At 38.0% G+C, this 27,605-nt stretch overlaps 1 protein-coding gene across 6 annotated transcripts in view; it reads left to right on the top strand.

Moving 5' to 3' along the window:
• The window catches only part of loxl3b (lysyl oxidase-like 3b), a 147,557-nt gene that overhangs the window by 84,223 nt on the left and 35,729 nt on the right, over positions 1-27,605 (top strand). For 3 of the 6 annotated variants that reach the window (XM_028801540.2, XM_028801539.2, XM_028801538.2), the window contains exons 5-8: positions 8,903-8,959; positions 13,578-13,643; positions 17,482-17,689; positions 17,933-18,113. In XM_028801540.2, coding sequence (XP_028657373.1) covers positions 8,903-8,959; positions 13,578-13,643; positions 17,482-17,689; positions 17,933-18,113 — 512 coding nt within the window. The remainder of the gene's footprint in view (positions 1-8,902; positions 8,960-13,577; positions 13,644-17,481; positions 17,690-17,932; positions 18,114-27,605) is intronic. The other 3 variants (XM_028801543.2, XM_028801542.2, XM_028801541.2) reach the window with 2 other exon arrangements.

The raw sequence follows: 27,605 nt of genomic DNA, 5'->3' as shown, positions 1-27,605 counted from the left end.
AGTCTGGTTCCAAATCCAATACAGTGCATTGAGTTGACTCTGACTATATCTAATCAATATTTTTCAATTTCATGCACAAGCTCTTTACATTTTAAATCCCAAAAGCTAGTTTTGGCTAGTGGCCAAAGTCTAGTGTCCCTGGGTCCATCTCATTCATGCCTCTTGTCTGACTGGCATTGTACGTGACCTTCATCCGTCATCTTGGGGATGGTAATATCACATGGTGCCTCCACACACCTTTTCTGAACTGACCCTGACTGGACTACTCAGGTTACCCAACCTTCAGTTACTCATCTACGAACCCCACTACCGGGCCTGCCTCTATGCGCAGGTCTCAGTACCCCTGATCTACCTGAGGTTCTCTTTAATTAACTTTTGGGCTACTAATAAGAGTAGTAGTAGTAATAGTAATATTACTTATACTAAGTGTAGTGAGATTATTAGTTGCTAGTCCAACTCATTATAAAAGTCTTTAATATACCATTTTTTGTCCCTATCAGGAGCATACATCTCTAAACAACATACTTCTAAGCATCAATGAGCTACATAACCACCTCCACTACTAAGGTCACAATAAACAAATCTAATAAAATACATCATTTTGGCTAAAATTGAGTTTAATCTATTTTAGCATATAATTTATTAAATTTGACTATCATCTTACATATAACTTCTACAAGCCTATTGATAACATTTGGTTATATGAAAAGGTCTCTGTTCAACAGTGAAGTGGAAAGGAAATGTAAATAAATTGTGTATACATAGACATGGCAAATTCCCATGTAGTGAAGATATTTTAGTATTACTGTTTATATTACGTTATATTACAAGTGCATAAGAAATTAATTTCCAAACCTACTGAAAAAAATACATATGCTGTCACACACATGCGCATGGGAGGCAGCTAAAGGGCCTGAATAATGGTAGTTCTATGCCAGACCAGGGGATGGCAAGGTGCAGTGACTTTCTCTCTCGATCCTCTGCAGACCATTTACCGGTTCCAGCGCCCATGAAGATGTTGTTTCCAGTTCCGCCACCAAATGATGACGTCACTTCTGGTTCCAGCAACCACCCTTGGTGACATCACTTCCAGTCTCGGCCTTTAAAGCCGCCATCTTAAAACCTCTAAATCAGTTCTGTTTTGGACTTGAACCTGAACACAACTCAACAAATAATACCCATTTTGCAGCCAGGGCATAACATACAGGTGGCTGCCCCAAACCTTTTTGGATGTCTTGTGTCAATCCTTGTTACAATGCATAAATATGTACATTATTACAGATGCTATCTGACCTTATTTAATGCACATTTTAGAAAATTGTGCTGATATTCAGTGCATTAATATCACTTATTGGGCTCAGATTTTAGTAACGTTTCAGAAAACGTTTTATATGGTGACAACAAAATACTGTACAAGATAATTGATGATTACCTTGATAACAGGAAAAAAGTGAAAAGTTGTACCATATTCTGCCAACTGCTGAGGTTTCAAAGAAATCTGAATCACTTATGTTGGCCTTATGCAATGTAATAAATAAGCTGAAGTATACAGATGGTGTCCAGACTTCATCTGAAAAAATGGATCCAGACCCATTCTATATATCACTCCAACAGTGCCCCTAAATGCTGTATTAAAGCTTTCTACTAGCCAAAGCAGCCAGTAAACTAGATAGGACTGGTGTGAACAATAACCATGGTTGATAACCCTGCTTCTCTTAATCATTAATGTACGTTATTGTTGTGGGTTTCCAATCTTTAGTCCTAATGTGAATAATTGTGAATTTCCCCTTGGGATTAATAAAGTATCTATCTATCTATCTATCTATCTATCTATCTATCTATCTATCTATCTATCTATCTATCTATCTATCTATCTATCTATCTATCTATCTATCTATCTATCTATCTATCTATCTATCTATCTATCTATCTAATGTTTCTTGGGCTCATAGATTCAGTGTTAAATACACATCTGTACCATAATCAGACCTAATTGTAAAAGAGTTTAAGTCAAAACTAACTAGTTGTACATGAGAATAACTGTGACACGGAGACGTGTCCCCATAAAAACCTGCAGCTGAAACTGGCAGGACTCTGAGACCACAGCAGCACAACAAGGTATTTAAACAGCACAGTTATTGTAGTAGGGAAAAGCTGAGAATTAAGCTGAGCTTAATTAAGAGGACTTACCGTCAGTCGTCAGAGCATGAAGAGAGGGGCTTACCATAGCTCCTTATTCTCTGACTGTCTTCTTTCAAGTAAAGGCACGTGCACCAGTCCAGATGCCATTTTAAATATGGCGCTTTGGTTGGGTGCCATGCTCAGGATGCTGGAAAAAGACAGCCAAGTGGGGGAAGGTCTTTTAAAGGCATTGAGTGTATGTTGGTTTAACGCTTTGTTTTTCGAGTTTGTATTATTGTGTGGGCAGATGCACCAAGGTGATATTGATGTTATTGTTTCAGTTGGGTGTGGTTAGGTTTAGTTTGGTTATGAGTCAATTAGGTCATTTTCCCCTTTAAGGGAATATGGATAGTTTCATCCAGCAGCAGTGTAGTCTGAGAGAGTAATGGCATAGGCTATATAAGGTTTGAGACATCGTCCTCTAGGGATTGGTTAACTGACTTAAGGATAGAGAGGTGTTGATGAGCCATCAGTAGTGAGAGAGTTGACTCAGTGTTTGGCTGCTTCAGTGGAGAGTAACAGACTCCTAAAAGTTAGTTCAGGCTCCTGATATTTCACTAGTTGGAGGATCTTATCTTTAAAATAGTGTTCAGGTAGTTTTAATTTTTCCAGACAGGGAAAATTGCTTTTGGAGACATTGCCTTATTTTTGAGTATTTTATTTTTCCATTTTTCTATTCAAGGCTTTGTGTGGGTGTTCACCATAGAGAGAGCTGTATATGGCGTTACTTGTTAGGTGCATTACAATACATTTAAGTAATTTATACTGTAATCTTTGGAGCACAAAAGGTAATTTGCTCAAGATGGCTCATGAATCATCTGTGAAAAAGTGTATATCAAGGTGCTGCAGATTAAGAAAAATATAACTAGTCACTAATGAAAAAGCACCTCTGTGTAAGGGATTCTTAGAAATATTTGGCAATAAAAAGGTAGAAAACAACTTGATAAAGAAATTATGTCATCACTGTAGTCATTAAGATTGGCCACGTTTTTGCATGTTGGTCAGACATGCAAATAAGAATTTCACTGTACTTTGCACATATGACACTTTTACTGCTACAATTGCTACTACAGAACAAAGCTGACTCAAGTAAGCATTTGGTATAAGTACATATCAACAAAAATTCAGTCTGAAACCATAAGAAAATGTACTGTATTTAAGAACAGTATTTTCTCATGAATGTATTTGTTTGAGTTTTTCTTCCATTGATAAGATGTAATTTTTACTTATCCTGGACAGTGATAAATGACTGTCCTGTATTATTATATATTTTAACTTAAAACAAGAAAATGCAAACTGTTACAGAACAAACACGATTACTTACATAGAGCTCTCCAGATTTTTGTCCTTTGTTGTAACCTGTGTTTGCTGGGATATGCTGTCACCATCCTGAAACTATATTTTAAAAAGCAGTTGTTATATTCTTAGTTTCTTGTTTAAACCTGCCTGATTTCATCTCATCATTTTGATTCTGCATATTGTCATCTAAGTCCTTCATGGCTTTATTTACATTTGGTTGCTTGAGCTCATTAATTCTCAACAGGACTGCATCTTTGGCATAGGTTTTGTTAGGATTGAGCAGTTGAAAACTACCTGGCTGAGATGAGCTTGACATTCATTTTCATGTGTCATTTGTGGTTATCTGGGCAGTCAGTTCACAGGAAGCGGGCCTCTACCATGAAGACAGGTCGAAAAGAAGCCTTCTTCATGCATTTAAAAGTTCAGTCTAAACATTAAAAACTGATCACTAACATCTGCTCTACTAAGGCTTTCTATATTGTGTTCATGAATTCTTTGCACGTTACTTAGAACTATAAATTTCCCCAATGGCTGCACTTGATTAAGAACATGCGCATTAGTCAGTGGCCACATGCTATTGATATTATTGTACCATCAACATTTTTGTTTAAATAGCTGATGACTCAAATTCCTCTTCCCATTTACTGTGATTGACTGTTTATACAACCTGTGTGTCTAGTTTAACTGAATAAACTGTAACTTGTAGTATACTAACCTAACAAAGTACAGGTGATTGTTCGCATTAAATGGTGTGAACAGTGGTATATTTGAATAGTTGCATTTGTGTATGTCACTTAAACAGGAAATACCAGCTGAGAACACAGGAAGTAGGCAACTTTTAAATAAATATTTGGCAAGAAACAGCTTCAGATGGCTTGTTTCTTGTTTTAACATTTCCCTTTAAATTTGCAGTATTCATATTAGTTCATTTTAGAGTGTCAAGTGTTATGGGAAATTGCCTCATGTTTCTGTACACTTAATTTCATATATACAGACTATCACTTTAAAGTGCAGAGAATAACAAGAGATGATGCAGCTAATGGTGCAGATGGACAAACAAAAAATACAGTCACATCAAGCAGTGTAGTGAAACATCCACAACAAGTCGGTACACTCAGTGATGAATGCTGAAGAAAGTCCACCCATGAGACACAGAAACTGTTGAGGTATAGGTCTGAGTGCAAGACAGAATTTCTGTGGGTCAGCCCTGTCCCTGGCCCCAGATATACTTTGCACAATGAGCTTATGTTCATATGAGTTTCCCAAGTTACTCATTTCCTCCGACAGTCCATAGAAACTTGTTAGGTAAATTGTGGGTTTATGCCTACCCTGCAGTGGCCACTAGTGAAAGTCATTTGAATCCAATGTTTAAAGAGTTTTATTGCCATTCTCCATGATATCTCTAATCCAGTTTAAATAAGCATGAAATAATGAAAAGGATGCATTTTAATTTCTCTATTTATGATTTTAATGGAGAGGATATAATGGTGCAGCCAAAATGTAGAATGTATCCACTTTGGAGACCTAAATGTGATAACTCTGTTATTTCCAGATAATGTCTTCTTTCTGTCATCTGATTATGTTTTCTGGAATGCAATAGATTGGTTTTCATGTACAAGCTGAGTATAAGTATCTTGTACTTTGAATGACATTCTATAGGTATTGTATAAAAGGACCAGCAGTCCCAGGTGGAAGAATGTAAATATTTTGGAAGTTGGAAGAACAGGAGGTGACATGATCATTAGAACCACTGTAGTGTAAAGTACATTTAAAATAAAATTATGACTTTTGTTGAACTCAACATGTTTTTCTCATTGTAGGGTGGGGTATATAATCACACAGTTAATTGATTATCTGTTTTACCTTCAGCAATGCTGGTAAATAATTTAAATAATCAACAAGATGCCCCTCAAGGCATGCCAAGCTAAATGCAAGTTGATTGAGGGATCTCCGTTTCACTTTCTGGCCAGGACACCAGAAATATGAAGAGATCTGTACAATTTTCTGAATAAAGTCCATAAATCAGCAGAAGTCTACATTAACACTTTCTCTGTTGTGGTTTGAACATGACTGAAGGTTTACTTTCACAAATACATGTAACCCAAACATGCTTGTTGAAATAAAAAAAACTAATATAATTTATTTTTGACATAAGGAGATGGATATATGCAACTATATATATATATATATATATATATACTGTATATGGATATGAATATATACAGTACAGAGATGAAAGGTGCTAGCAGACAATGCAAAACATAAAATTCCTAAAGCTGTTGATTTTTTTCTTAGCTACAGAGAAAAGAACATAACTGATCAAATCTGATCTTTCAATTCATGTGTTCAAGATGGATACGTTCTTTAGGTAGTTAATTGAGCTTCTCATGTTTGTGCCATGGTGTTCATGTGCTCACAGATAATCTGCGCGCTGACTTTCTAACCCCTACACCAGAGTTGTGTGTGTATAGGTGTGTGTTACTTAATTTAGGATGAGAAACATGTAACAGCCAGAACTTATCCTTCACAACCCTTTCAGTTACAGTGACATTAATACCATACTACATTAGCCAGATTTCTTCTGTCTACTACATAACAATACTACATAACAATTAATAGTTGTCAGAATCAAAGTTAGTATAATTATAGTTCTTGCGTAAGCAATGCTTTATTCCTTTCCTGGTCTTCTTTCTCAAGACACGTAGAAGAAACTTCAGCGTGCTTTCCTTTGTTTTAGGAGTTTGTCTCCTTCTGCACCTTGATTATACGTTCTGGTTGCTGGTGGTACTACAGTTTCTCTTTGAGGTTTCTTACACACAGTGTCCTTGGTTGCTAGCAAAATGATATCTTCGGAGCAACTGGTGATCAATCAGTTGCCTTTTTCAGCAAGACAAGCGCGTGGCCTCTTGTATACGGTCTTCTTCTGCTTGGCACTTGCTGTCTTGGCAAGGTGTGGACTAAGGGCATCCCTACTCCAACTCCTGTTATGGACAGTATTCAGTTTTTTTTAGTTCAGTCCTGGTTAATTTTTGGAGTAGAAGGAATTGCTTTAACCTTTGTTATGCCCACTTTCTATATGTATTGGTTGCTGCTTTGGACAGAGGAGAGTATGGCCAGGTTAGGCAGGAAGATGATAGAGGGAAGCAGTGAGTTAGGGTTGTACAAGGGTTTTTAAAGGAACGAATAGAAGTCTTGCCATTGGCTTCTTGTGTGCATGTGAGGCAGTCCTTTTAGGTTGACCACTGGCGCAAAGTTCTGTTCCTCAAGGTTGACAGCACTTGAGTTATGAGCCTTTGTTTGAACTTGGGTATCCAGCTCATACCTCTGAGAGCTATCCCTGCATTTGATTGATCATTTTATCAGATAAAACATGGAGTCTGCATTCCACAGAGGGACTGCATCAGACAAACTGAGACCTTTTACAAGTCAAGTTTTTCCTTGACTTGTAAGCCAGGATCTGTGTTCTAGCCATAGCAAAAGAATAGATAATGTCAGTCAGCAGCATTCTTTGAAAACTAACAGTACGCATTGTACTTGTATTATCTTTTACCAGTGATCATGTGTACAGTAGATAGGTTTGTTGATTTAACATTTACAGAAGTGCACTCTGACCTCCAGAGGTCTTACAAAAAGATAAGTACAGCAAATATGAAAAAATAAATAAATAAAAAATAATCATCAATTTTGGGTGCTAACTTGGTAAGATGTGTTGTCTGCTACAACAAGAAACTAACCATCCATCCATTCATTTTCCAACCCGCTGAAACCGAACACAGGGTCACGGGGGTCTGCTGGAGCCAATCCCAGCCAACACAGGGCACAAGGCAGGAACCAATCCCGGGCAGGGTGCCAACCCACCGCAGGACACACACAAACACACCCACACACCAAGCACACACTAGGGCCAATTTAGAATCGCCAATCCACCTAACCTGCATGTCTTTGGACTGTGGGAGGAAACCGGAGCGCCCGGAGGAAACCCACGCTGACACGGGGAGAACATGCAAACTCCACACAGGGAGGACCCGGGAAGCGAACCCAGGTCCCCCAACTGCGAGGCAGCAGCGCTACCCACTGCGCCACCGTGCCGCCCTCAACAAGAAACTAAGTTTATACAAAATAGTTTTATTTAACTGTTACCTAAAGGAAAGATTAGGTCAAACCCACAGACTGTTTGTAATGTTTACTTTTTATACATTAAATATTAATTTGAATCATATTATTCACAAAATAACATTACATTGCTTTGACATCTTTACAAAAATAAGTATTACATACAGTGTAAGAAGTGTGACCATTTACATAAGTGTTTCCATCATGATGGAAATGAAGAAAATGGTCAGATTCTACTACAGTTACAGAGATGTGCCATAAACTGTACATGCACAGCGCAGCTTATGGGGTGCCTGTAGTCTAATAGCAACTGGCTTAGCTTATCATATAAATCATATATAAAATATACTAGATCTGGAGAGAACAAACACACAATATTCAAAACATATATCAAGTGCAGTCTTTGCAATTAGATACAAATAAGGGTTAAGCAAGTGACACAGGAAGCACTAAGCATGTCAACTTGTTTTGAAGAATATTCTGTATAATGGGATGCATTTGGCCAGGTTTTCATAACCCATGTGACTAGTCATCAATTTGTTTTGGCATAGTTATAAATGGATACAACAACGGATATGGTTTCATGAATACGTATGTAGTTTAATTTGATGACATTTTCACTATCAATTTTTTAAAAATAAATATAAAAAACCCCTTAGTAATGCTCTTGTTATCTTAGTATTTCTGAATATGTTTGTTACTGTGAAGGCTCCGGTTCTGCCTTGTTTTGTTGCACTTAAGTTGGGTGTACCTACTTGACATAGCACTGGAAAGCAGCTGGGACATTTACTTTGACAAATGATTTTCTTTGATTCATCTGTATTGCCTTAAATCTCAAACTTCTTGAAGCATATTGATGTTTTGTCAGCTATCTGCATGTACAATGTTATATTTATTAAAATTTCCTTCATATTTAAAGACATGCATATTTAGGTGTTTTACTAAATTACTGAAAACAATGTGCTTTTTTATTTAGTGCAGTAATAGAATAAATTTTAATGTACAGCATATAGGTCTTAACATTAAACATGCAGACATATTGGGTCATAAATCCAGCTGTAGATTTTATTCTTCATATTTTACTAGTGCATTAAAGCAGAAATTATATTATATTTAAGAATTTTGTCTTCTGCATTTGACTTGGAAAATCCACAGGTTTTTGAAAGGAAACATTTTGGCATGAAAAGCAGCAGAGTCATCGAGATAAGCCTTTTCCATTATGAAATGAATGTTAACTGTTAATAATGTGATTTTCCTCTTCTTAACTTGTAATGCACCTTGACCAAAGTTTACTATTTCCATATTTCAGACGAATTAAAAAGCAAGCAGCTAAAGCTAAATCCAAGATTATTGGGTCTGGAAACAGGTACTGTAATTAAAAGTGGAAAGTTTATTATTAAATTTTCCATTTACAGATATGTGATACAGTATCTGTAAGAAATATTATGGTTGGTATTTTTATTAGGGGAAATTCCACCCTAACTAGCTGTTTGTCTTGTATGATGATTGCTTTTTGTAACTTTTGCATCAGCATGCTATGTACAATATGATGAAAAATGGACCTGAAACAGAACATAAAAACTTCAGGATTTAATATTTTAAACACTTAAAAATACTGTATATTTCTAGCAAAATCATTATCTTTGTATATTAACTGTTTGACCACTATATTAGATATACATTTTTGTGAATATAAATAGTCAGCTCCTCCAAACAAGTAATCATGTGTCTTCAATGTAGTATATACTGTACAGCATACATACTGTACATAGTGAAGCATTTTAGGTGGTGTTCTACTAAACATTAAAATGGACAAGATGCACAACCTCAGTGACTTGCCTGGTGGCATAGTACCAGGCATGATGGTTCTAGCATCTAAGAAATAGCTGCTCTCTTTGGAGTTGTAAGCACAAACGTCTCAAGACTTTACATACAATGGGTCAATAAACAAAAAAAAAAAATCCCATTAGTAGCAGTGTTATTGCTTAAAACACTGTAACACTGTATTAGTACGAGAGATCAGAGGAGAATGGCCATGTTTGTTCAGGCTAGCATAAATGGCAAAATGCCTGAATAACAACCCCCTATATCAGTGGTGTCTGGAAAGGTATGATACAGAAAATGCATGATATATTTTGAAGCAGAAGGCCAGGTCAGGTTCCAGTCCAATAAGCTAAAAACAGGAAGAAAAGAACACAATGGACACGTGATCATTAGAAACTGAACCAAAGAAGATTTTTATGTGATGTGGCAAATCTCAATTTCTGCTGAAACATACAGGGGGCAGGATGAAAATTTACTGTAAACTGAACCTATGGGACCATCCTGCCTTTGTGCCAAAGGTACAGGCTGGTGGTTTGAAATTGTCAAGTGTAAGGAATATTTCTTAATATACTATACTATACTGTAGTTCTGTTTGTACAGACTGAGCATGACATATCATCAAAAAATTAGAAACTGGTTCAGATGCACTCATTTTATTAATTGAGGAACAGAAATGTGTTTGCTGTACAAATGCATTTGCCAGAATCAAAATAAATAACTAACTTAATCAAAGACAGAGATTGTCTATCAAGTGCTAACATCAAAGTTTCATCAACAAAACCAAAGTAGTAACCAGAATTCAAACAAAAAATAATTGCTTCAGAATTAAAGTGTTTCACTAAATCCTTCTTTTTTGTTTCAACAACTTTTTGAAATCCCTTTAACCTTGTGGCCATCTTATATAATATGAAAAACTTGAGACATATTTCACATGCCTAGAAACCACTGAGCATCACAACCACTAAACAAACTAAATAGTAGTGCTGATGGAAACAATAAATACAACATAGAAGGACACATTACATAAAAAACAAGGAACACAAAGCAGCAGCAACCGAAAAATAGAAAATGGTGCCAATGGCGATGTCATCGTCAAAATGGAAAAATGATAAACAAACAAAAATGCATAAAAAATAAGATATATATATATTTTACATGTCATTATTACTGACAGAGCATACTCTTTAATAAAACTCCTGTGTGCGTCCATGTGTCTGTGTGTGTGTGTCTTCTGGTGAAGTGCGCATGCGCTGGACATGGACACTCTTTAATAAACGACATCATTGCTGGGGAGAGTGCTGATTGGGTAATCGCGGCCAAGGCAGAAGTACAGGGAAGGGTGGAATGAGTGGCAGAGTCACCGGCCTCTAGCAGATGCTTCAAAGGCCGCCTGACGCGTCACACAAGACAGAGAGGGTGAGACCTATAAAATATCGCGTGGCCGATCCAATCGGATTTCGGTAAATGAGGTAAGCAACATCTCCTGGAAGAACGGTCAGCTCAGCAAGTAAACATCAACAAAAGAAAGGCTGAAAGGCAAAGAAAAATACGAGCAAATAGAATGATTTAAGAAAAAGAAAATGAGCGTCAGAAAAACGCTAAAAGAGAAAGACTCTATAGAAGAACAGGAAAATGAGTGTAAAAAAATTCTCAAAGAGAAAGACAAAGACGAGCAAATAGATCTATTGAAGAAGAGGAAAATGAGCATCAGAAAAATGACAAAGCACACAGAGCTAAAGCTAAAATAAAGAGAGGCAGGATAAGAGATCTTCAAACAGACACAACACATCAATCAGCAGCCACAGAGGACAGGATAAATGTAATATTAATTATACTTACAGTATTGTCATATACGTTTCTATTTTATTTTTATTATTATTTTACATTTAATGTAGACTGTACCTACTAATGTTTACGCACTACTGTTCTAGCGCCCGTTATTGTATGTCTAGTTAATAAAATGAAGCAATTGTGATTAACCATGTATATCTTTCTGTTCACCGTCTGTCTTTGTTGACTAATTCATACCTCAAAGAATTCAGGACCTTGTAGTGACAAAAATGAGGTGCTAATAAAGTGGTCACTGGTGGTAAAGTGGTAAAATTCAATTTACTTTTCTTTTCACATAAAAAATAGAACATGGCTCATTTAAAATATAGCTTGACACAGAAAAAGTTGAAGTATTTTCTTCAGTGATCCTGGAGGTGTTTTGTGAGGTTCATTCTTTATCTTTTAGGACAACCCTTACACTTTCAACTTACTCATCCGTATTGGCCAAGGTGGGGGTTAATCTGTGGTACTTAGTAGAGAATTCATAATCATTTGGAACTTTGAAAATTAAATTATTTGGTTACAATATGACTGCAATATTAACTTTATAGCATTAAAGTAAAGGTTTTAGGATATGTATGTTGAAAATCTAATGGGGTCCTATCCCAAGTACATTCACAAACATTATGTTTTCATCTTTTATTACAAAAGTTAATAGCTGTTTATAGAACTATGTGTCCTTAATTCCATAATACTTTTAATAATTAAATAATAATTACCTTCATAACTAAGTGCATTTTTACTGTGTACGACTGTGTAGCCCTTGTTATTATATAGGTGAGTTTACCATGACCTATAAAATAAAAATCAAAAATAAGCACTTACATAAGGTGCTACATATTAGGTTTAACAGAATAAGTTCAAATTACACTATAGCTAAGCAGCTTTTTACTAATGAAACACTCCATAAGTAATCTGGAATTGAGAACACAATGCTAAGAGCTACCCAGAAGGTTTGTTTTCTTCCTAACTCTGTAGAGTGTTGCCAATTTCCTGCTTATTGCTTGGTTAAGGGAAACTTTTTCAAATACACGTCTGTCAGATGACAGTATGAAGTGCAGTCAGTATCCTGGAAAATGTTCATGTCTACAAATTCAACAGTTATATCCCCACATTTAAGTGGTTGAATATTTGGTGCAATAACCAGGAACTACTGTACAAATAAAAAAAAAATTCCATTCCAATCACTGAATGTATTAATTGTTTTGAAAAAATTTTCCCTTAACATTATAAGTGTGGGTTATGAGGGTGGAACAATGTCCCTTTCAAAGTCTTGTTCACTAATTGCTTCATTTACAAATTTTACTACAATAAAATGATTACATTTAAATATTATTCTTTAATACATTATGTGCTTCAATATCCCTTTTTTCTTAATGGTTTAAGATGTGAAAGTGATTACAATACTGATACTTACATATGAGTTCATATTTGTCATATACACATATACGATAAATAATGTAAAATGATTGTGGCATTAAGCAGCAATGTCTGAACTGCTTAGGTCTCACAAGAAATTGTACTGTAGCACATTTTTAGCAGAAATGGGTATGGACTTTTAATACATAGGAAATGTATAGTAAGAAAAAAACGCAAACACAGAACTGCTTGGCCTGATTTATGAAAGCCCACTTACTGTAGAGGTTAGTATCCTTTTTTTAAAGTTAGAGATTTGTTACTTCATTTTTTTACTTCTGTAATGCTGAAGAGACCCATCATATCAGCTCCATATTTTGAGATTTTCATCAATTTACAGTTAAATGCTTTGTTTCAGCTAATAAAGTGTAAACTGAAATTATTTTACAGTAATGGACTTTCCTTCTGCACACAGTCTTTTCTGAAAATACTATGCTTCCACCCTCTCTTAACCTCTTGGTTTAGGACATTCTCTAAAATGCAAGTGGCCTCAAACTGTTCTGTCTTTTTAAAGAGTAGACAGAAATGAAAAATGTAAAAACGCACCTTTTTCTCTCATTGTTTAGCAGGACTTTTTCTTCCCTCTGTAAATGTCTGTGTGTAGCCTGTAAGGAAATTCCAGGGCCCTGATAGGTATTTTACCCAATGGAAATGTCAGGATAATATCATAATAGGTGAAAGAATATCAGGTTGCAAAGATATTCAAAATTAAAAGATTAGAATACTTCAAGCTGTAAAACTAAACATGCCATTTCAATTCAAGAGCTGAGAGTCTCTAACAAAACATATCTGTCGTATGTATCTTGTTTTGATTACATTTGTGAGTGATTTTTCTTAGCAGTATTTTTATTCCTTTTCTTGCAGTCACTCGAATATTCGTTTTTTTTTATTGCTTTGTTTTGTTTTGTTTATAGGGTGAAATCTAAATCTAAATTTAAATCTAAACCAAAAATCATTGTGGGGACCAGTTCTGGTAGAAGGTAATGTTGGGGAAAATTGTTTATTTTCAATTTTTCCTGTTTTCTGGAGCACAGCAAAATGGACGCTGTCTACTTACTAATGTCTGCTTAATAATTTGCGCCTGGCAACTCAGTTCTTATGTATATGCTTTTGTATTACACGCTTAATGCGATTATAAGTCCATTAGCTTCAGAAAAACAATATTTGCTTATTTTTGTTAGACTTTAATGAGCAAATTATTTTTTGAAGAATGCACATTAATTTTCAATAATTTTTTTAGCTGTTCCATATCACTAATAGCTTCACTTTTTCAGAACAGCATGTCCACATTTTTAGGTCTTAGGTGGCTTTTGGGCTTTAGGAAATCCAGTTAATTATAAATATATTTATTCAGAGATTGGATTCAGTTGGCATAATTAAAAATTCCTGACCAAAAAAGATACATACTGTGTTGCATTCTGATTGACTGGAAAAGCATGCGTGAAGAGGAGGCTGATGCACTGATTGACTACTGTTTACTTGTGCCAGTTTTTCAAGGATGCTTTGTCAATTTAGGGCTGCTGTTCTCCTTCATCCACGGTAGTTGTTCTCTAGTTGAGGTTCCTGGTGTATCAAATGAGTTGTTTACTTATGTGAAGTGCTTCCCAAGCTGAGGACGACTTCACTTACTAATGCATTACCTGCTTTATAGTCATAAATTGTACCGAGTATGCAGCTTAGTGTTTCAAATAAACATATCACCCCCACTATTTGTTTCCCAGTGTTTGCAATTACTCCATAAAATACCTCTGATCCCTATGAGATGTCCAATCAAGTCAAGTTTCCAATATAGAGCTGACAGTTGTTTTTCATTAAGACTGACTGAGGCTACATTGATTTCTGTGTTAGTTGCATGTCAAAACCTGACAAATCTCTTGCTAGTAAACAATATGCTACCAAACAGTTCCCTTACTCATGTAGTAGTATTGGAATTATATAAGACCCTTAGGTGGTCACACTAATCTGTTATTCCTTATTATTGAAGGCAAGGAGTGTCTGTTCTAAGCAAACCTGTATGCAAACAAACACAATAGCAACACTACCATCTACTCAACAACTCAATAAATAATTTCATCAAAGACACCAGTTATGACCAAGTCGTGTGTTTAAAATGTCCTGCCGTTACATTTATGTCTAGGGAGATAAGATGATGCATAAACAGGAAAAAGCACTAATGAATAAGCCCCTGTGAATAGAAGTAGTACATTTTTGTCATATGATATAAAATAAAAGAAAGTGCAGCTATTGTGTGTTTGCTCAAGAGAAAAAAACTCTCTTAAGGAATCCCAAAATAATGTCAAAAGGCAAAACAGAACCACAGGTAATCTTATTTTATATGTTACCTTCATGCTAAGTTCTTATATTAAACCCTTTGAGGTTCTGTGCAGAGCTCACGTAGTCCTGGTCATTGTATCTCACCATATGTTCTGTTCATGTTTGTCTGATGTATGTGTTAGGTTAACTGGAAACTGGCCCAGTGTATGTCCAGCAAAGACCTGGTGTGCTGACTGGGATTACTTCCTGCAACTGAACTGGATAAAATGGGTTAGAGACCCACAGATCATTGCACAGATAAATAGAAAATATGTGTTTATTAAGTACACACAAAAAGACTGAAGTGCAAAGACAGTTCAGGTTTTCTATCTTATCTGCATGAACAGAATGGGACTGTGACACATTATTCACCATTATGTGACTTAACAGGCATATGAACCAGTTCAAAGTTTATATTCTGTTTCTCACATTAGATGTTCACAGTTCTTCATCATATGGAAAAATGGATTTGGCTTCCAAATTCTACACTGATCCATCTGCATGCAAGCTGAAAACCTGCTGTTAGTTAACTAGATGTACAGCCAATATTTCTGACCTGAGAAAATGCAGCTCACACAATTCAGTGCCTTGTATTAATGGACTATATTGTATATTACTTTTACTCCAAACATAACCCATATTATCTTTAAAAGTAAAATCATCTGTCCAGAATGTGAGGTTTGTTTTTAGTCTTTATGATGTCAACAGTTGGCTTTAAGCTTTTACAAATAAATGTTACATTTACAAGAGCCATTCCTTATGTTCAACGACACAAAAAACACTGGCCAAGAATATATGAAGTGAAAGTTGATTGGCTATGCATGATAAGTTATTTCTTTAGAGCGACAGCGGGGCCTAAAGGCTAACGAATTGCTTTGCAAAACCAAGGCTACTGTTTCTGAAGAGGACACACAGACAGAGTAGTATTCTGTTTGTGGTCCCACAGAGAGGTTCCAGGACTTGATTTCATTTTCCCAGTGCTGATATAATGGATGAGCCCTACTACCTAAGCCAGTATCTGAAATAAGAGGCATAACATACTTCATGTGGAAGCAGGGTTTGCCAAGCCTGCATGAACAAAATTGCATCAATGCAAAGAAAACAAACAGGTGCACACTTTGTGCCCAAGGTTCTTGGACACCGTAGGACTCTGCTAGTGTGCAAACTGTTGTGCAAACCCTTTGCAGGTGACAAGATGCAATTTAGTGGCTAACTGAGTTGACAAGTGGGACTGCGTGTTTAGTTTATAACACTTGCCAAATGAACAGGATTTCCAAGTTGGCATCAAATCTCATGGAGTGTCTGTTCTAACAATGTAATGTTTTGTTTTATACAGAGTAGGATTCAAAAGTAATGAGCCTCATTTTGTTCTGACGAGAACGTACCTCGCCGCGCGCCCCACTTGCCAGTGACGGCAACGGTGGGTGTTGGCTTCACAACGGAGCAGTAGGATCGGCCTTGACGGGAACCCCTGTGCGGTAGTGCATTACATGGCAGAATGGAAAGTTCGTTAGAGCAACGGTACGCGTTGAAGACGAAAACCATGCTCATTGCCTTCTTCGGAGTGAAGGGGATCATCCACTACGAGTTTGTCCCGCAAGGACAGACCGTGAATGCTGCTTACTACTTGGAAGTCCTGAAAAGGCTGAAAAGAAGCGTTGCGCGCAAGCGAAGGGACATCAAGGACAGCTGGAAGCTTCACCACGATAACGCGCCCAGCCACACCGCCTTCATCGTGAGCGCCTACCTGGCCCGGGTGAACGTTCCGGTGATCCCCCAGCCTCCCTACAGTCCGGACGTGTCGCCTTCTGACTTCTTCTTGTTTCCGCGCTTAAAATCAGCGCTGAAAGGAAAACGCTTCGACTTGATCGAGGACATCCAAGCAAATGTCAAGGCAGCCCTTGCAGCCATCTCGGAACAGGCCTACGTGGACGCCTTCGAGTCATGGAAAAGCCGCCTACAAAAGTGTATTGATGCAGGAGGTGCCTATTTTGAAGACTATTAATTAGTTGTACCGATTTGCTCAATAAATTTGTCTTTTTGAACAAAGGCTCATTACTTTTGAATCCTACCCTGTATGCAAAAATAATCATAATTTTTCAAACATTATTTTGTGTTCCTGTAACTTTCATTGTCAACTGGATATTTTTTGTTTTATCTGATCATATAATTCCATAATAATTTTTGCTCTTTAATAAAATGATCTCATTTTACATTGCCACCTTTTGCACTTACTCTTGGTAGTAACGGGGTGCACTGTCACCTCTCCAAATGACACTTCTTGTGTCTTAAATGTCATGCCTAATTCCTTTGTAAAAGTGACAATGACAATAAAGATCTATCTATTTTAGAAGTATACTTGTACATCTGCTGCACATTTATTCAAAGTTTCAATTTTATCATTAAGCAAATAATCATGTCCAACAGTATAGCATTAACATTTGTTATTTTCTCAGGGATTCAATGAAAGTTCTGTTATCTTTTATTTAAATGATTTTCTCCCAGGTTGTTTACAGAAAGGCAAGAAAACACCTACCGAATTCACTCTGTGGCCTGTACTGGTAGTGAAGTCCACCTGTCAGTGTGTCCCCTGCAGTTTTACAAAGCTAATGCTACAGCGCCCTGTGAGGGTGGTATGCCTGTAGTGGTCAGCTGTGTTGCTGGACCTCAGTTTGCTTCTGGGAATGGACAGAAAAAAAAGAAAGCAACTTCAGTAAGTTGATGAGCTTTATTGTGCTTTATTCATTTGGAGCCATGGCATGTTATTCTTTGCTAATGGGCAGGCCATCATTTTCTCACCAAGAAGACTTTGTTCTTCTTAATTGCATAGAAGAAAGAAGCAGCTACCATTTTAATCAGAATGACATTACCTCCAAACTTGTAGAAATCAGTGCATTTGTACTGCAATTTCCCATCTCTGATTGTTTATATTTAACCTGTTTTAACTTTTTTTCAGCTTCGGGTACGTTTAAAAGGTGGTGCTAAAACTGGGGAAGGCCGAGTCGAGGTCCTGAAGAACAATGAGTGGGGCACTGTGTGTGATGATCGATGGAACTTGCAGGCTGCCTCTGTTGTCTGTAGAGAGCTGGGGTTTGGCAGTGCCAAAGAAGCCCTGACTGGAGCTCGCATGGGACAAGGCAGGTCACTTTACAAATTATCTGAAAATGTTTGTCCTTATCATACGTATGTAGTTAGGTCCAGCAAATGACCTTTATAATATTATATTTTACCACTTTGACTCTGGACTATACAGCTACTCAGCATTTACACTTTAGTTCTTTAGTGCCCTGGAGACCTGCATTCAATTCACAGCCTGGTCACCATGTGTGTGTGTGGGAAGTCTTCACATTCTTACAAGCACAGGGATTTACTTTGGGTGCTTTGACATTGGCCCTTTCCATAAGTGAATGCGCTTGTGTGGGTCAGCGAACCCTGCAGTGAAATGGCATCCCATCTTTTGTTTGTTACTTCCTTTCCTCGGGACCTCTGGAATAATTTATGAATTCCACAGACAGTAACCAAGCTGAGAATTAAACCTACATGTTTGACATAGAGAGTTGCAGTTTTAGAAAAATTTAAAAAACAGAGAAGCTAGGAGAACAAAATGAGGAAGGCGGAAGAGAGGTTGCAGTGAGAAGGTAGCAACACGTACTGCAATGCATGGCCCACTTTAACTGTACACATATTTTAAATAAATAGTTCATGATACTGTACATTTTATGCAAACCAACCTGCTAAATAAATACATTTAACAAATGATATCTGTCAATTTACTGAAATCAAATGAATGAATTCAATAGAAAGATTAAACAGCTGATTGTTATTTTCTATACTAAAGGATTTGCTTCAGCTGAGCAGGGGAAAGTATTGATTAATTATTATTTTATCCAAGGCGATTTAAACATCTGAGATATAAAATTGGTTACACTTCTTTTGTTTTTCCAGTTGGAGCACAAGCAGGTGAAGTGACTTGCTCGTGGTCACACAGTGTCAGTAGCAGGTTTTGAAGTCCAAAGCCTTAGCCACTGTGTCATACTGATTAGCTAGCTCAGTTCACGCTAACTAAATAAAATATGCATCTCAGTCACTCTTGCTTGTCCTTCTTGTGTTTATGTGGAGTGCTTGCTGTTTGTGCTCCTGCATTTCCATCAGATGCACATTAAGGTTAACTACTGACTCTAAGTTGGCACTCCAATGGACTGGTGTTCAGTCAAAGTTTGGCTCCTGGCTTGCTCAGGGTAGGTTTTAGACCTCTGCAGCATTGAATTAGATGAAGCAAGTTTCTGAATGTATTGTTATATTATGTAAATAGAATTCCAGACAATTAATTTTAATAGGGAGCTACAAAGCTGTCTCTCATTTTTACTTATTTGTATACTTATTATAGAGAAAGTATAGGAATCATGAAAAAATTGATCTTGAGATTTTCATGAATCTTGACGTCTTAGACCTTCCTGAGTCAAAAAATACCAGCTGTCGGTTTTCCAGCTTGAACTACTTGCTTCACGTCCTTCTATAGCATCACTTTTGGGTTTACGTTTGATTACTTAAGTCCAAACTTTTAATTTTGGTTCTTTTCATCTTCACATGATTGCACTACCCCTGCTCTGTTTGACTGCTGGAGTGATATCCTTACTGTGAGATGTTGCTGTGTTTGCTTTACACCAGGCACGAAGAAGCCCATTTTTGTTTAGTGTCTTTCTGATTGTGGAGTCATGAGCACAGACTTTTGATCAGGCAAGAGAAGTCTGCATTCTTTTTAGGACCAGTTGTGACATTCTGGGTATTTTGTGCTGGGTTCTTGGAGTCATTTTGTCAGGCAGGCCACTCCTGGGCAGATTCATTACAGTTCCAAGAATTTTCCATGTGAAGACTAGGGTTCTTACCGTGGTTTGATGTAGCCCTGGAACCTTTGAAATAGCTTTTGTAGCCCTATATAGACTGACAGGTGTCAACCTTTTTCCAATCTCTCTAGATGTTTCCTTTGATGGTGGAATTATGAGCTTGTTGAATTTTTGTGCTGTTTACTTGATTATGTTGGTAAGAGGTTTAGAATGAGTAGGGCTGGTCATATTTAATCAGTTGACTCAAATTACCCCTTTAATTGGTTTAATTTAACTATGGAGGCAATTACTTTTTCACACAGTGCAGTTTGCAGTTGGATAATTTTCTATATTGGACAACTGGAATAGGATTTAAAAAATTGTTATTTGTTCACAAAGGTGCCCTTCATTTTATATTAGATTTAGGGTCAGAAATGTGTAGTAAGAGAAGAAATCAGAATAAGGCCAAGTAGTTTTTAATGGCTCTGCACAATTGCAGTTTTGTCCATGACATAACAAGTGACACATTAAACTACTGCTGCAGTGGACAGTCACATCATGAAGTAAGCTCATATCCTGATCCCCAATATTCCTGTCTTCTTTGACAAAGAGTACCAGTCATCTTACTCAGGATTCTCAGATTTTGGATTGACATAATGTGTTTGGTAATTTAAAGTTTTCATCCTTTTACATGAGCTTTTGCTGGCTTTGCTCAAGTTACTGCAGCTGTTTGGGCATTATGCCCATGCCCATATCTCAGACTGCTGGAAGCATGCTGCTACCACTAGCAACAGAATTAATGCTTGTCTTGTAAGAAAAATATACAGTGAGTATAGTGCTGTTGTTTATTTTGTGGCACAAACATTTCTAACCTTTGACATAGGATGATAGTGCCCTAATTCTCTGTGAACAAGTAACCCCACAAGCATTACTCTACATTTCAGAAGGCTTTGCAGTAACATTACTATTGTCAGCGTTCAATATGAAAAACATCCTCATGGCTCTACATAGTTGTGTGTTTTAAAACAAATTTAAACTCAGTTTTAGCATTACTTTATAAAATTAGTAGTTTAGAGAATTATAAACCAGTCAGCCCAACATACTGTAGATCGTCTATTCATGTTCACATAATGTGACCTAAAGAATCTCAAAATGTAATGATCCCTAAGTTGTGACTTTGAACCACTCTATTCTATTCTATTATACATTCTATGTAATGTATATATAGATATACACTTAAAAATATGTTCAAGCTTTTGTTTAAATTTCAGTCTATGTTTCATCTAGGAACGCAAAGTACAAGTTGACCTCAACATTAGTTATTGGCACAGCTGTATTTCTAGACTAAAGTCTTTTTTTTTTTTTAACGTAATAAGGAAAGACAAGGAGTATACACACATAAAAATTACTAGAACATCTATGAGCCTTCTGTTGGTTTTGTAGGACAAAGTGGGCATTTCCTATTGTGCTAGACCTTTAGTGGCAGTAGACACAAAAGTGAAAAACTAAACTGCAGCTCTACCAACATTTTGGTAATCTGATAACAAAAGCAAAACTGATCATTAATGAATTAATTGTTGAATAACATCAGTTGATTCTTCTTCCACATGGGGCCCCCTTTGACCCATTAATGGAAAATGATGGTTTGTATTGCTGGCGGAGATTTCTTGAATAATCTGTTGAAACCAAACTATAACCAACCTGTTCGTTCACAGTATTATAACTCCATTATCAAAATAAATAATGTAGAAGTCCTCTGCTGACACTTGCATATGCACTTGAAAACATAGCTGTACTCAGAAGCAGTAATCTGATATTTATGAAAATCGGTTTACAGAACCATGTGATACATGATCAAGAATCGAATGAAAGACAGCCAACTGTTGATTGGTCTGGAGTGACCTACACACAGATGATATTTGTATCACATACAAACTCCTGTTCTTCTTCTTTCGGCTGCTCCTGTTAGGGGTTGCCACAGCGGATCATCTTCTTCCATATTGTCCTGTCTTCTGCATCTTACTCTGTTATACATACCATCTGCATGTCCTCTCACCACATCCATAAGCCTTCTCTTAGGCCTTCCTCTTTTCCTCTTACCTGCCAGCTCTATCTTTAACATCCTTCTCTCAATATACCTAGCATCTCTCCTCTGCACATGTCCAAACCAACGCAATCTTGCCTCTCTGACTTAGTCTCCCAACCGTCCAACTTGAGCTGACCCTTTAATGTATTCATTTCTAATCCTGTCCATCCTCGTCACACCCAATGCAAATCTTAGCATCTTTAACTCTGCCACCTCCAGCTCTGTCTCCTGTTTTCTGGTCAGTGCTACCGTCTCCAACCCATATAACATAGCTGGTCCCACAACTGTGCTGTAGACCTTCCCTTTCACTCTTGCTGATACCCATCTGTCACAAATTACTCCTGACACTCTTCTCCACCCTGTCTGCACTCTCTTTTTCACCTCTATTTCCACAAACCCCATTACTCTGAATTGTAAGTATTTAAACTCATCCACCTTCACCAACACTACTCCCTGCATCCTCACCATACCTCTGACCTCCCTCTCATTTATACGCATATATTGTCTTGTTCTTACTGACCTTCATTCCTTTCCTCTCCGCTCTAGAGCAAACCTCCAACTCTCCAGGGTCTCCACGACCTGCTCCCTACTCTCGCTACAGATCACAATGTCATCAGCAAACATCATAGTCCACAGGGAGTCCTGTCTAATCTTGTCTGTCAACCTGTCCATCACCATTACAAATAAGAAAGTGCTCAGAGCCAATTCTCTGATGTAATCCCACCTCCACGCCGAATGCATCCATCACTCCTACTGCAGACCTTACCACTGTCGCACTTCCCTCGTACATATCCTGTATAACTCTTACATACTTCTCTGCCACTGCCAACTTCCTCATACAATACCACAACTCCTCTCAAGGCACCCTGTCATATGCTTTGTCCAGGTCAACAAAGATGCAATGAAACTCCTTCTGGGTTTCTCTATACTTCTCCATCAACACCCTCAGAGCAAATATTGCATCCGTGGTGCTCTTTCCTGGCATGAAACCATACTGCTGCTCACTAATCATCACCTCACTTCTTAACCTAGCTTCCACTACTCTTTCCTATAACTTAATGCTGTGGCTCATCAATTTTACACCCCTGTAGTTACTACAGCTCTGCACATCCCCCTTATTCTTAAATATCGGCACCAGTACACTTCTTCTCCACTGCGCAGGCATGCTCTCACTTTCCAAGATTCCATTAAACAATCTGGTTAAAAACTACACTGCCATCTCTCCTAAACACCTCCATGCTTCCACAGGTATGTCATCTGGACCAACAGCTTTTCCATTCTTCATCATCTTCATAGCTGTCCTTACTTCCTCCTTGCTAAACCATTGCACTTCCTGATTTACTATCTCCACCTTATCCAACTTTCTCTCTCTCTCATTCTCTTCATTCATCCGCCTCTCAAAGTACTCTTTCCATCTGCTCAACACACTCTCCTCGCTTGTGAGTATGTTTCCATGTTTATCCTTTATCACCCTAACCTGCTGCACATCTTTCCCAGCTCTGTCCCTCTGTCTAGCCAATTGGTACAGGTCATTTTCTCCCTCCTTAGTGTCCAGCCTCTCCTACAACTCATCATACGCCTTTTCTTTAGCCTTCGCCACCTCTCTTTGCATTGTGCCTTATCTCCTTGTACTCTTGTCTACTTTCTGCATCTCTCTGACTATCCCATCTCTTCTTCGCCATCCTCTTCCTCTGTATACTCTCCTGTACTTCCCCATTCCACCACCAGGTTTCCTTTTCCTCCTTCCTCTGTCCAGATGTCACGCCCAGCTGTCAGGCAGCTCTTCACTGCCACCCAGTGCATGTCTCACCTCCTCCCTGAACTCAACCTTGCAGTCTTCCTTTTTCAACTTCAACCATTTGATCCTTTGCACTGCCCTCCCTCCCTCCCTTTCCCCTTCCACCACTTTTCAGTGTTCAATCTCCTTCAGATCAACTCTTCTGTATAGGATGTAATCTACCTTTGTGCATCTTCCTCCACTCTTGTATGTCCCCCTATGTTCCTCCCTCTTCTTAAAATTCGTATTCACCACAGCTATGCCCATCCTTTTTGCAAAATCCACTATCCTTACCTTCTTCATTCCTCTCCTTGACACCATACCTACCCATCAACTCCTCATCTCCTCTGTTCCCTTCACCAACATGGCCATTGAAATCCACTCCAATCACCACTGTCTGTCCTTAGGCTACACTTTCCATCACCTCATCCAACTCACTCCACAAATTTTCTTTCTCATCCATCAAACACCCAACTTGCAGGGCATATGCACTAACAACATGCATCATCACACCTTCAGTTTCCAGCTTCATAATCATTACTCTGTCTGACACTCTTTTCACCTCCAAAACACTCTTGACATACTGCTTCTTCAGAATAATCCCTACCCCATTTCTCCTCCCATACACACCATGATAGAACAATTTGAATCCACCTCCAATCCACCTGGCCTTACTCCCCTTCCATTTAGTCTCTTGCACGCACAATATATCATCCTTCCTTCTCTCCATCATATCAGCTAACTCTCTTCCTTTACCAGTCATACTGCCAACATTCAAAGTTCCTACCCTCAGTTCCACTCTCTTTACTTTCCTCCTCTCCTCCTGTCTCCGGACACGTCTCCCCCCTCTTCTTCGGCCAACAGTAGCCCAATTTCCGCCAGCACCCTGTTGGCTAACAGTACTGGTGGCGGCCATTGTTATTCTGGGTCTCGACTGATCTGGTATGGAAATTTGTATTTTTATCCGCATATTGATCTGGCAAAATTTTACACTGGATGCCTTTCACGATGTAACCCTCCCCATTTATCCGGGCTTGGGACCGGCGTAAAGAAACACACTGGTTTGTGCATCCCCTGTGGCTGGGGATACAAACTCCATGGCTAGTAAATGGCATTCCATGGCACATCTTATCAAGCCTCGTGCAAATGGTTGTTCAGGAAGACATCAGTCCCAGATTGTCCTACATGTTCTGTTTTGGGATCATTACATGTTGACACATATGCTTTATCAGGAAATGGTAGTCATATGTAGTTGGGTTTTGTGTTGGTCACAGGAAGCCTCGACAGGGTGGCAGGGTATCCTCATCACAGTGCTGGCAGGAAAGCAGCAGAGGTGAATGGAATGCATGATAGACTGTATAAGAGTCCAGTAGTCAACAACCGAGAAGCGAAGCCGGAAAAGTGAATACCAATACTGAAGATGACCCAGCACTATTCCAGACACACTTGGCAGTAGGAAACAGCAGGAATCCATTTAGAATTTGGCTGTTCTAGCCTGTTTGATTTTTATACTTTTTTTCCTCAGGGCCTCTTAGATTCTTCTGTCACCAAACTTGGCTCCTGCTTGACTCTCTCAGTTGTGTGTCGTGGAAATCTTGGCATGTTGTTGAAATAGAAAATACAGTATTAGGCCGCCATGATTAGTCTTGTGTTTGCTTATTGCCTATTTATGGAGCTCCCTAGTGGTGAATATGTAATAAGAGACATGAACACTTTCTTATTTGTATCCCTAGTCAAACTGATTGCTTTTTTTTTATGAAAACTGCTTTGCAGCTTCATACTTATTAGGCCTAAATAAAGAAAACTGAAAGATATTATTTTAACAACTACAACATCTTGACTTCTGTGTGAGAACTACCACAACCATGCTGGTATTTACAAGGAGAATGCTGGCATCAGCAGCGTCTCATTTAAGAGAAAAGATGTTTTATTCGGAAATGATTCAGGGCAGACTGCTTAGAATTATGACTGGAAAAAGGCCAAGTTATAAGTTGGATGTTTGACAGGAGAAGGAAGAAGGCAAGGCAATGAACCCACATTGCTGCCTTTAAAAAAGTCTGGCAGGAGCAAAAACAAATTTTCATCCAATTTCATAATTTTTGTTTATTTACAAATACTTCTAAAAATGTAGAAATGGCCTTGTGCTTTTACTAAACATTTTTTCAGCAACTGTAACATATATCTTTAACACTTTCTGTACATATAGAATATAATTTTAGTCCAAATTCTGTTAAAAAAATCCCATTGGCATATAGTGAAGCTATGAGGGGCTGAAAAGGAATATACACAGCCTGACCAGATGGAAGTAATCCAACTGTAATCTTCTCTTCAAACATAAAGGCATGTGGAAAATGAGTAAAATCTGCAGGACAAAGGCATCCCAGTTGAATCTGATTTTATTATTCTACATTGTAAAAAAAAGCATTAATCTTCTCTAAACAAAGCAGATGTGGTTTGATGAAGAGCAAGTGGCAGGAAGGGAATGCTGGCCCACACTCGCTTTTTGTTAAAATTTGTGATTTCTATGGATTATGTCTTGGCTGGCCTCTGGGACAATTGATTTGAATTTCTGTTTGGTTCACTGAATAAAAAACTTTCTTCGATTGCCCTTCTGTTGGCTCGTGTCTGATTTGTGAACATTTCTATTTACAATGTGGAGATCTAGTTTTTGGGAATGTTCCCTTTTCTTTGATATACTAGATCAATGCTAGCACTACATGTCCTTCAATAAAGAACTGAACTGATGCCCAAACTCACCCGTAAGTCTTTGAAGGTCCTGGTGACCCTGCTGGCCAATTTGATTGCCTTTTTGTATTCTTCACTGGCTGCAACTGTGAAGTTCACCAGCACCACTTGCTCTGAAATATGTCATCCTACTCATGGTTTTGGGAATTAGGATGTTAAGGTACCAAATCTACAGTATGCTACATCGAAAGAAACTCTGGATTTTGATCTGTGCACAACACGCTTTCTACCTCAAAGATTGCCTAGTTTAACACAAAGTCTTATCAGTGGGAAAGCACTCGCACAGCAACTTTGAAATGTTAAGTTTAACAGAGGCTTGGCAAAAATCAAACTTGTTTGTGTCTCTAGTAGGGGCGACTCCATCTGGTTCTTTTCTTTACAGGGCTTGCAGCTCAAGACAAGGGGGGAGGGCTTGTTGTAATTGTGAAATCTGAGCTAAATATCAAAAGAACTGAATGTCCATTGTCCTTCAAGAGTCTGGCTGTAAAACTCATAACAAATCTGGCACTCCACTTTTTACCTGATCTGACTGAACTGCTAATTCCATTAAGTTCTCTTTCTCAGGTAGTCATTCTTGTAGGTGGCTTCAATACCTACATTTATGATCCTTCATGTAAACTGACAAACAAATTCTTATCTCTACTGGACTGTTTTGACGTGGTGCAGCATTATGATTTTCCCACCCACTCTAGTGGTCACATATTGGAGCTGGGCCTCTCTGACCATAAAGCAGCACTTTTCACTGTCTCAATCTTCCCACTCTTAACTGTCAACATCAGATTTCTCCTAGAAACCTTAAAACCATCTGTCCCTGCTAGATCAATTACTGATCTTTATCTGTCTTCCCTTATTCCATCCACATTAGATAATCTTGTTGATCACTAAAATAACTCCTTTAAAACACATGGAGGTTTCCTTTAAATGTTCAGCTCCACGATATAACTGGCATTTTACCAGCAGGTGAAAGTGAGTTTTAATTTTTTTTTTTGCTCATCATTATCCATACCTGCATAAATAATTTCCATGTTTAATAAGGCAAAATAAGTAGGCATCAGATGCAGTATTACTGTTTATTCTATTTCAGACAATATTAAAAAAGGTGACCGCAGGCGGTGATGGTATTGCTGTGGCAAGCACATCTTCGGGTGCTAGCTGCCCACACATCCCTGCCTCAGAAATCGCCAGGCGACCATCAGGC

This window comes from Erpetoichthys calabaricus, chromosome 5, assembly GCF_900747795.2.
Source record: "Erpetoichthys calabaricus chromosome 5, fErpCal1.3, whole genome shotgun sequence".
In the NCBI taxonomy this organism is placed as follows: Eukaryota; Metazoa; Chordata; class Cladistia; order Polypteriformes; family Polypteridae; genus Erpetoichthys; species Erpetoichthys calabaricus.
The sequence above is the reverse complement of the archived record's forward strand: the minus strand, read 5'-3'. Positions and strand labels throughout refer to the sequence as shown.